General features: G+C 41.0%; 1 protein-coding gene across 9 annotated transcripts in view; it reads left to right on the top strand.

The window, feature by feature from the left end:
• prdm10 (PR domain containing 10) overlaps nucleotides 1-12,036 on the top strand; it is a 153,943-nt gene that overhangs the window by 100,379 nt on the left and 41,528 nt on the right. For all 9 annotated transcript variants that reach the window (XM_059957151.1, XM_059957153.1, XM_059957149.1 and 6 more), the window contains one exon: nucleotides 422-577. In XM_059957151.1, coding sequence (XP_059813134.1) covers nucleotides 422-577 — 156 coding nt within the window. The remainder of the gene's footprint in view (nucleotides 1-421; nucleotides 578-12,036) is intronic.

The raw sequence follows: 12,036 nt of genomic DNA on the forward strand, positions 1-12,036 counted from the left end.
CAAAACACAAAGTTTTTCTAACTTTTGTTGCTGTACATGTCTACTGGACTTTCATGAATCTATTGCTAGTTGGGGATGGTTTATAATGTATGTTTGTTGAGACAGTTGGAGGTGAATAGTTGAAAGTATGATTATACCAGGTCTGGTACCAATGGAGTTTTTCTGGACCGTGGAAAGAATGCATATATTGGAGGGATGGTGAGCATAAAGTTCACACGCTGGGTTATGGTTAAGAACAAAATGCTACATTTGGTAGCTGGAACATTGGAGAAGTATGTGAAAAGATAGTTTCAATGGAGCATTAAAGTTCAGTGTGAAGGATTGGTATGGATAGAAATTGGAAGACATGGGTGTCAATGAATTGGTGTAGTTGGAGATTGGTAGTTACTTTGCCCTGTTTTGTCCTTGTATCAATGAACAGATAAAGAAGCACATTCGAAGCTTCCACTCTGAGAAGATTTACCAGTGTACAGAATGTGACAAAGCCTTCTGCCGGCCGGACAAGCTTCGACTACATATGCTGCGACACTCTGATCGGAAGGACTTTCTCTGCTCCACCTGTGGCAAGCAGTTCAAAGTAAGTGGTTGTACTGTACTGCCGTCAACAGCTGCCATTGCTAATTGTACATCCATGTGCCTGTCTTTGTGTGATTACTTGCTGTACATTGTGGGCTGTTTGGTTTCACACACTTTGGCTTACCATAAATTCAATGACAGAAAAAAAAGATTTTTTAACCATTTAACAGGGAATTGGCGGAGCAGTAGGTTAGGAGGGAGTGGATTAGGTTGGGAGGAGGGAGAGGAGGCCAAAGAAGAAATGTGTAAAAGAGCAAATATGCATGTGCTGTATGTATGTCAGCTGTTTTGGACCATAACCTCGATTGCCTGGACGGTAGAGAGCATATGTGATACAGCTACCCCTTATGAAAAGATATCAGGTGCAGGCATTTTCTATTAATTGAAATAACATTCAAGACATGGAAAATCAGAACCTCATTGTCACCCTGAGAACATTGAAATATTGATCGTGACAATGCCACCTCATATACAGAAGGGTATCATGATTGATGAATAAGGTGGTGGTGTGCTGCCTGGAAAAACAAACTGGAACACTATATCCTCATGTGATTTTTGCCATCAAGAATGAGCATCTTTCCTTGTGTATTGAGTGAACATCTAATAACCCTCCAGTTCCCTGTCATGTAGGACCAACATGCCAGAGTCTGCAGTGCCTACACCAAATTCCTGGGAGCAATGCACATGGTCAAAGAGGAATTGTTCTTCAATGTTGTACATTTGCTGGTCCAAAGCTCAAGACCCACAAAGAAGCAAACTGTTATTGTAGTTTTTGCCACAGTAAACTAAACAGATTTCTGAAAAGGAGGTGATTTTTAGAGAAGGAATAGGGAAAACTATTCCCAGTGGAATTCTCCTTCATGAATGCTGTCTTATATACACACAGCAGCCACTTTATTAGGTACACCTGTATGCTAATACAAATATCTCATCAGCCAATCATATGGCAGCAACTCAATGCATAAAAACATGCAGACATGGTCAAGAAGTTTGGTTGTTGTTCAGACCAAACATCAGAATGGGGAAGAAATGTGATCTAAGTGACTTTGACTGTGGAATGATTGTTGGTGCAAGACAGAGTGATTTGAGTATCTCAGGAACTACTGATCAAGGAATTTCATGCGCAACAGTTTAGAGTCACAGAATCATAGAAAAGTACAGGACAGAAACGGCATCTAGTCCATGCCAAACCATTTAAACTGTCTGCTCCCATTGACCTGCACCTTGACCATAGTCCTCCATACTCCTACCAGTGTACATACCTCCTACTTCTCTTAAACATTGAAATCGAGCTCACATTGACCACTTGTGCTGGCACCTCAGCTCAGTGGAAAATGCCTGTGTGCATTTACCCTGTGTATGCCCCTTATAATTTTGTATTAAATCTTTCCTCATAACTCAGGTCCTCCAGTCCCAGCAAAACCCTTCTAAATTTTCTCTATTCTCTTTCAATCTTCTTTGCATCTTTTCTGTTGGCGGACGACCCAAAACTGCACTCAATACTCTAAATGAGGCTTCACCAACGTCTTTTCCAACTATAACATAACGTGTTATCTCCTGGACTCAATACTATGATTTATGAAGGCCAATGTGCGAAACACTCAATGACCCAATCTACCTGTGATGCCACCTTCAATGAATTATTGTCCTGTATTCCCAGATGACTTTCTTCTACTGCACTCCTCAGTGCCCTACTGTTCACTGTACAAGACCTACCCTGACTGGTCTTACCAAAGTGCAACACCTCACACTTGTCTACATTAAATTCCATCTGCCATTTTGTTTCAGCCTGTTTTTCCATCCCGCTGCAAGTTGATAGTCTTCCTCGCTGTCTACCACGTGCCTAATCTTGGAAATCCGCAAATTTGCTGATCCAGTCAACCACATTATCATCCAGATCATTGATATAGATGATAAACAACAATGGACCTGGCACCAATCCCTGTACACTCTACTATTCACAGGCCTCCAGTTAGAGAGGCAACCATCTACTACCACTCTCTGGCTTCTCCCACAAAGCCAATGTCTAATCCAATTTACTACCTCAATTTAAACGCCAAGCAACTGAACCTTCCTAACCAACTTCCCAGTGGTACCTTGTCAAATGCCTTGCTAAAGTCCATGTAGACCATAACATATTGAAGCAGAATTAGGCTATTTGGCCCATCGTCTAATCTGTCATTTCAACATGGCTGATCCATTCTTCCTCTCAGATCCAATCTCCTGCCTCTCTCCCCCCCCCCCCCCCCAACCTCCTCATAATCCTTCATGCTTGACTTATCAAGAACCTATCAACCTCTGCCTTAAATATACATAAAGACTCGGCCTCCACGGCTGCCTGTGGCAACAAATTCCACAGATTCACTACTCTTTGGCTAAAGAGATTCCTCCTCATCTCCATCCGAAAGGGACGCCCCTCTAATCTGAGGCTGTGTCCTCTGGTCTTACACTATCCTACCATAGGAAACGTCCTCTCCACATCCACTCTATCAAGGCCTTTCACCATTCGATAGGTTTCAATGAGGTCACCCCTCATTCTTCCGAATTCTAGTGAATACAGGCTCAGAGCTCTCAAATGCTCTTCTATTGACAAGCCTTTCAACCCTGGAATCATTTTTGTGAACGCCTTATGAACCCTCTTCAGTTTCAGCACAAACTGCTCACAATACTCAAGTGAGACCTCGCCAGTTCTTTATAAAGTCTCAACGTTACAGCCTTGCTTTTGTGTTCCAGTGTTCTTGAAATGAAAATGAATGTGAACATCACATTTGCCTGCCTTTCCATCAACTCAACCTGCAAATCAACATTTAAGGAATCCTGCACAATGACTCCTAAGTCCCTTTGTTTTTGTATTTTCTCTCCATTTAGAAAATAGTCAACGCTTTCATTCTTTCTACCAAAGTGCATAACTACACACCTCCTGATGTTGTATTCCTTCTGCCACTTTGCCCATTCTCCTAATCAGTCCAAGCCCTTCTGTAGCCTCTCTACTTCCTCAAAACTACCTGCCCCTCTGCCTATCTTCATATCGTCTCCAAAATTTGCTATCAATTCCATCATACAATGTAAAAAGCATCGGTCCCAACACAGACCCTTGCAGAACACCACTAGTCACCAGCAGCCAACAAGAAAAGGCTCCCTTTTATTCCCACTCTTTGCCTCCTGCCAATCAGCCACTGCTTTATCCGTGTTAGAATCTTTACTGTAATACCATGGGCTTGTATCTTGTTAAGCAGCCTCATGTGGCACCTTGTCAAAGGCCTTTGGAAAATCCATATACACAATATCAAATGATTCTCCTTTGTCTATCCTGCTTGTAATTTCTTCAAAGAACTCCAACAGATTTGTCAGGTAAGATGTTCCCTTGAGGAAGCCATGCTGACTACAGCCTATTTTATCATGTGCCTCCAAGTACCCCTGAAACCACATCCTTAATAATCGACTTCAACATCTTCACAACCACTGAGGTCAGACCAATTGGCCTATCATTTCCTTTCTTCTGCCTCTCGCCCTTCTTGAAGAGTGAGTGACATTTGCAATTATCAAACCTTCCAGAATCTAGTGATTCTTGAAAGATCATTACTAATGCCTCCACATTCTCTTCAGCCATCTCTTTCAGAACTCTGGGGTGTACACCATCTGGTCCAGATGACTTATCTACCTTCAGACTGTTCAGTTTCCCAACAGTCCCTAGTACAGTAACTTCACACACTTCATACCCCCTGACACTTGGAAATTCCACCATACTGCCAATGACTTCCACAGTGAAGACAGGTGCAGAATACTTATTCAGTTTGTCCGCTATTTCATTGTTCACCCATTACAACCTTTCCAGCATCTTTTTCCAGCAGTCCAATATCCACTCTCACCTCTCTTTACACGTTATGTGTCGGAAGAATCTTTTGGTATAATCTAGTATTATTGGCTTTAACATTTATTGGAATTGCCAAACTGCACTAACTTGCCCATCCTCGCTGAACCATAGAACACTACAGCATAGTACAGGCCCTTCAGCCCTCCATGTTGTGCCGACCCATATAATCCTTTAAAAAATAGTACTAAACCTACACTACCCCATAACCTTCCATTTTTCTTTCATCCATGTGCCTGTCCAAGAGGCTCTTAAATACCCCTAATGTTTTAGCCTCCACCACCATCCCTGGCAAGTCATTCCAGGCACTCACAACCCTCTGTGTAAAAAACTTACCCCTGATGTCTCCCCTAAACTTCCCTCCCTTAATTTTGTACAAATGCCCTCTGGTGTTTGCTTTTGGTGCCCTGGGAAACAGGTACTGACTATCCACCCTATCTATGCCTCTCATAATCTTGTAGACCTCTATCAAGTCCCCTCTCATTCTTCTACACTCCAAAGAAGAAAGTCCCAGCTCTGCTAATCTTGCTTCATATGACTTGTTCTCCAAACTACGCAACATCCTGGTAAATCTCCTCTGCACCCTCTCCATAGCTTCCACATCCTTCCTATAATGAGGTGACCAGAATTGAACACAGTACTCGAAGTGCGGTCTCACCAGAGATTTGTAGAGTTGCAACATGACCTCTCTACTCTTGAACTCAATCCCCCTGTTAATGAAGCCTAGCATCCCATAGGCCTTCTTAACTACCCTACTGACCTGTGCAGCGACCTTGAGGGATGTATGGATTTGAACCCCAAGGTTCATCCACACTCTTAAGTAACTGACCATTAATCCTGTACTCAGTCTTCTGGTTTGTCCTTCCAAAATGCATCACCTCACACTTGTCCGGATTGAACTCCATCTGCCATTTTTCTGCCCAACTCTGCAGCCTGTCTATATCCTCTTGTAACCTTCAACAACCTACAGCTCCATCCACAACTCCTCCAATCTTCGTGTCATCCGCAAACTTACTCAACAATCCTTCAACATCCAGGTCATTTATAAAAATCTCAAATAGCAGGGTCCCAGGACAGATCCTGTGGCACTCCACTAGTCACCAACCTCCAGGCAGAATACTTTCCTTCCACAGCTACCTTCTGCTTTCTTCCTTTAAGCCAATTTTTTATCCAAACAGCCAAGGTTCCACTTATTCCATGCCTCATGACTTGCTGGATGAGTCGCTCATGAGGGACCTTGTCAAATGCTTTGCTAAAGTCCATGTAGACCACATCCACAGCCCTACCCTCATCAATTTCTTTTGTTACCTCTTCAAAAAACTCAATCAGGCTCGTGAGGCACGATCTTCCCTTCACAAAGCCATGTTGACTATCCATGAGTAGACTGTACTTCTCCAAATGCTCGTAGATCCTATCCTTAAGAATCCTTTCCAGTAGTTTGCATACCACTGACGTAAGACTCACCGGTCTATAGTTCCCAGGTTTCTCCCTTTTTTAAACAAGGGAACTACATTTGCCATTCTCCAGTCCTCCAGCACTTCCCCTGCAGCCAAAGAGGATTCAAAGCTCATAGCTAATGCTCCTGCGATCTCTTTTCTCAATTCCCACAACAACCTGGGGTGTATCATATCTGGCCCTCGGGATTTATCAATCTTAATGTTTTTAAGAAGATCCAGCACGACTTCTTCCTTAATTGCCACATTGTCCAGCATACAGGCCTGCTCTACTTCGACCTCATCCTGATCAAGATCATTTTCACTTGTGAATACTGAAGCGAAGTATTCATTTAGGACCTCCCCAACGTCCTCCACTTCCAGGCACATGTTGCCCTCTTTATCCTTTAGTGGTCCCACCTTCGTTCTTGTCATCCTCCTATTCTTCACATACGCATAGAATGCCTTGGGGTTCTCCTTAATCCTACATGCCAAGGCTTTCTCATGCCCCTTTCGAGCTCTCCTAAGTCCTTTCTTTAACTCCTTCCTGGCTACCCTATATTTCTCATAAGCCTCTCCTACTTCCTGCTTCTTATATCTAACATATGCTTCCTTTTTCCTCTTGATGAGTTGCCTCACATGTTTCATCAGCTACGGTTCCCTTTTCCTACCATTTTTTTCCTTGCCTCAGTGGGACAAACCTATCCTGAACCCAGCTCAAGTGGTCCCTAAACTTCTCCCACATTACTTATGTGATTTCCCCTTTGAACATCTGTTTCCAATTTACTCTTGCTAGTTCCTGCCTCATCCCTTCAAAGTTAGCCCTTCCCCAGTTAAGCACTTTACCATTTCGTCTGATTTTATCCCTTTCCATAGCTATGCTGAAGCTAAGGGAGTTGTGGTCACTCTCACCAAAATGCTCCCCCACCAAGAGGTCTGTCACCTGACCAGAACTAGATCCAGTATGGCCTCTCCTCTTGTCGGCCGGTCCACATACTGTGTCAGGAATCCTTCTTGAACACACCTGACAAATTCAGCCCCATCTACCCCCCTTGCACTCAGGAGGTGCCAGTCAATATGAGGGAAGTTGAAATCACTACCCTGTATTTCCTGCACCATTCTAAAATCTGCCTGCTTATCTGCTCCTTGGTGTCCCGAGGGCTATTTGGGGGCCTATAGACTACTCCCAGCACAGTGATTGATCCCTTCCTATTTCCGACTTCCACCCACACCGACTCAGTGGACACTCCTTCTGCAGCGTTCTCCCTTTCTATAACCGTGATACTATCCCTGAGCAGCAATGCCACTCCCCCCCCCCCCCCCCAAGAAAACTGAGTTTTCTTGCTGACCAAATTCTTTTTTTTTAATTTTATTTTTATTTGGATAAGGTATTCACAAGTATTACACAAACTTTTTTACATATAAAGCCTTTTCCATTTTTTATATATGTATAAATCTCTATATATTTATACATTCACAAGTACTCACTGAGATGATATTAAAAGAAAATAATAATTAGGCACTTAAATAGATATTTATGTGCAGTGGTAATTCTACACTATTAAACTAAATAATAATAATAGTTGTTAATAAAAATTAGTAATAATAGTGGTTGAATAATAATTTCCATGTATCTCTTCTCGTCCATTTCTTTCTTGTCATAAATAATGTGTGTAACCCTATGTAACTTCCATCGTAGGTGTTTGTATCTTAACACATTCAAGTTTGCTCCTACCCATAATCATACTTATCTAATTCCTGTGTACTTATTTACTTCAAATTATCTTTTTTTGCCAAATCTTTTCCTTTATTTGTGTTAATTTCATGTTTTCCAGAAATAAAACAGTAAACATTCAAAGCAAGGGAGCTTACTATTACCATGTTAATGAGAAAAGCAGTATGAACCATTAGGAGAATCACTAAAGTCTGATCACATTGGGGTTATAAATCCAATCTATTTATTCCAAATTTGATAAAAAATTTTCTTCTTGAATTCTCAGGGAGTAAGTCATCTTTTCTATTTTAAATATTTCCAAAATAATTTCATGCCACTCTTCTAAAGTAGGTGTTACTGGATTTAGCCACTTTCTGGTGATTGATTTCTTACTTGCCGCTAAAAGAGCCTGCAGCAACTTTATGTCTTTCTTCTGTTCCAAAAACAATACGTGCCCCAAGTAGAGAGTCACAAAGTCCAAAGGTATCTTAACCTAATGTTCTGTGAATAGCTTTCCAATATAAACTTAATTTAGGGCAATCCCAAAAAATATGGAAATGATTTGCTTCCTTGAAGCCACACCTTCTCAAACACGCCACGTTTGTGTCGTTATATTTTTCCTGGTATGGGGTCTTGAAGTATCTTATAATATTTTTCCAACAATGTTCTCTTCAAATCAGAGTTAGTCGAAGACCACTGAAAGCTGCATATTTTCCCCCAAACCTCCTCTGAAAGTACCAACCTCACTTCTTTCTCCCACTTCTCTTTAATATACAATGTGTTTTCATTTTTGGCATGAAAGAGGGCATTATATAATCGAGAAATTGATTTACTTGGTATTGAGCTGTAAGCCGAATTCAAAATCTTGAAAATTTCTGATTCTGCTGTTGATAAGTGTACACCTACAATTCTGGTTAAATTAGTGTCGTACTTGAAGGTACCTAAAAAGTCATTGTGTTCTAGGCCGTGTTTGTTCTGCAGGGATTGAAAAGTTTGTAATGCACTTTTATGTGTGAATGAGAGGTAAGTTGTAAGACCTTTCTTTATCCATAGTTCAAATCTTTTATCTCCTCTGCTGGGAAAGAATTTGGTATTATAAGCACACCATCTTAAAAAGTTTTAACATGTAAATTCCTCATAAATTAGTCACCTTCTGCCATACTTTTAATGTGAGGTTTATCCAACTGTTTTCAATCTTTTCCAGTTGGGCCATCAATCCTTTGTCCGCAATTGAGGCCTGTAGATGAAAACCGTCAATCAATCCAAATTCTATTTCCTTCCATCTAGCCTTGTATTCCCCATTACACCAATATAACAGAGGGGTTATTTGTGAAGCATAAAAATAATTTCTCAAGCAAGGAAGTGCTATACCTCCTCCTTCCTTTCCTAACTGTAAGGTGTTAAATTGGATCCTAGGTTTCTTTCCTTGCCAGGTAAAGTGGGAAATCCATTTGTCCCATTACCTAAATGGATTGTCTACCTCCACAGGTAAATTCCAGAAAAAGTAAGGTAACCGAGGGAGAATATTCATTTTTATAGTGTTTGTCCTTGAATTTAAACTTTAAAAAGGGGATGATTCCATCTATGTATATCTGCTTTTATCTCTGAAACTAATGGCCCATAATTTACCTGTGATAATGTTGAAAGATCTTTTGGCAGGGTTATTCCTAAATATTTTAATGATTTAGCTTCCTACTTAAGACCATATCCTGCAGTTTTTTGGATGCTGTATAATTTAGGGACATAACCTATGTTTTCTTTATATTAATTTTATAACCTGATATTTTCCCGAACTCATCCAACAGTGTAAACAATCCAATGAATGATTCTTCTGGTTCACTCCAATAAACTAAGACATCATCTGCGAATAGCGCTACCTTCTGTTCAATCCCTGCCACGCTGATTCCTTTTGCAATTTCACTCTGTCTTATTAATTGGGCAAGAGGTTCAGTGTATAGTGCAGAGAGGAGAGGGGAAATTGGGCATCCCTGTCTAGTTCCTCTCTCTAAAATAAAACAGTCAGAGAGGTCCCCATTTATCGTAATTCCAGCTGCTGGACTGATATATAAAGTCTGGATTACTTTAATAAACTTTTCTTGAAGACTGAATCTTCCGAACACTTCATGTAGGAATACCCATCTAACTGAATCAAAAGCTTTCTCGGCGTCTAATCCCACTACCATTGTCTCTGTCCCACTCTTTGTAACCTGTTCTGGTATGTGTAAAGTTCTCCTTATGTTGTCCTGAGTTTGTCTTTGCTGAGTGAATCCAGTCTGGTCTATGTGGATAAGGCCAGGTGGAAGCTTTTCCAGTCTACAAGCTAATATAAATGTAAATAATTTGCAATCCAAATTAAGGACACTGACTGGCCGATAATTACCGCATTCTAGTTCCTCCTTAGGAATAGCTGAGATAATCACCTCTCTCCAGGAAGGTGGAATTTCTCCTCTCTGTAAGATCCAATTAAAGGTGTTAAGTAATAATGGAGTTAACTGTGACTTCAGCGATTTGTACCACTCTGAGGTGAACCCATCAGAGCCTGGAGACTTTCCAGCCTTTAATCGAGAGATGGCCATGTTCAGTTCTTTGGCAGTTACTGGTTCTAATAAACATTAATTTTGTAAGTCTGTGAGCTTGGGTAATTCTAAAGAATTCAGGAAAGTGTCTATATGGGACTCATTGGAGGCCGGGGGTTGAGAGTACAGCTCTCGATAATATGTTTCAAAACTCTTTTGAATTTTCCCTATTGGACTCTAAACAAGCTCTGTTTTTGGATTCTTTATTTTATGAGTTGTATTGTGTGCTTGTTGCTTACGTAATTTATATGCTAATAATCTAGCTGATTTACCTCCTACTTCATAATTCTTTTGTCTCGGGTAAAGAAAATTTCTTTGAGTTTACAATGCATAAATTTCATCAATTTCACTTTGCAATTTCTTAATTTCCTGTTTTAAATTAGAATTAATTTTGTTGCTATCTACAACTTGGAAGTTGTTTTAATTTTCCTTGAACATCTGCTAATTTTTGCGCTTTGAATTTTTGTCATATAGAACCATAGAAAATTACAGCACAGAAACAGGCCTTTTGGCCCTTCTTGGCTGTGCCAAACCATTTTTCTGCCTAGTCCCACTGACCTGCACCTGGGTCATATCCCTCCAAACCCCTCTCATCCATGTACCTGTCCAAGTTTTTCTTAAATGTCAAAAGTGAGCCCGCGTTTACCACTTCATCTGGCAGCTCATACCACACTCCCACCGCTCTCTGTGTGAAGAACCCCCCCCCCCCCCATGTTCCCTTTAAACTTTTCCCCCTTCACCATTAACCCATGACCTCTTTTTTTTTCTCCCCTGGCCTCAATGGAAAAAGCCTGCTTGCATTCACTCTATTTATACCCAGCATAATTTTATACACCTCTATCAAATCACCCCTCATTCTCCTACGCTCCAGGGAATAAAGTCCTAACCTATTCAACCTTTCTCTGTAACTCAGTTTCTCAAGTCCTGGCAACGTCCTTGTAAACCTTCTCTGTACTCTTTCAACCTTATTAATATCCTTCCTGTAATCAGGTGACCAAAACTGCACACAATACTCCAAATTTGGCCTCACTAATGTCTTATACAACCTCACCATTACATTCCAACTCTTATACTCAGTACTTTGATTTATAAAGGCCAATGTACAAAAAGCTCTCTTTACTACCCTATCTACCTGTGACGCCACTTTTAGGGAATTATGTATCTGTACTCCCAGATCCCTCTTCTACTGCACTCCTCAGTGTCCCACCACTTACCTTGTATGTTCTACCTTGGTTTGACCTTCCGAAGTGCAATACCTCACACTTGTCCGCATTAAACTCCATTTGCCATTTATCAGCCCATTCCTCCAACTGGTCCAAATCCCTCTGCAAGCTTTGAAAACCTTCCTCACTGTCCACTACATCTCCAATCTTTGTATCATCAGCAAATTTGCTGATCCAATTTGCCACATTATCATCAAGATCAATGGACCCAGCACTGATCCCTGTGGCACACCACTAGTCACAGGCCTCCACTCAGAGTAGCAATCCTCCACTACCACTCTCTGGCTTCTTCCATTGAGCCAATGCCTAATCCAATTTACTACCTCTCCATGTATACCTAGTGACTGAATCTTCCTAACTAACCTCACTGAAGTCCATGTAGACAACATCCACTGCCTTCCCTTCATCCACTTTCCTGGTAACTTCCTTGAAAATCTCTAATAGATAGGTTAAACATGACCGACCACGCACAAAGCCATGCTGACTTTTTTTTAATAATTCCCTGTCTATCCAAATACTTGTAGATCCTATCTCTTAGTATTCCTTCCAATAATTTACTTACTACTGATGTCAAACTTACCGGCCTGTAATTTTCCGGCTTACTTTTTGAGCCTTTTTTAAACAATGGAACTACATGAGCTAT

This window comes from Hypanus sabinus, chromosome X2 (genome assembly GCF_030144855.1).
Source record: "Hypanus sabinus isolate sHypSab1 chromosome X2, sHypSab1.hap1, whole genome shotgun sequence".
NCBI classification, from domain to species: Eukaryota; Metazoa; Chordata; class Chondrichthyes; order Myliobatiformes; family Dasyatidae; genus Hypanus; species Hypanus sabinus.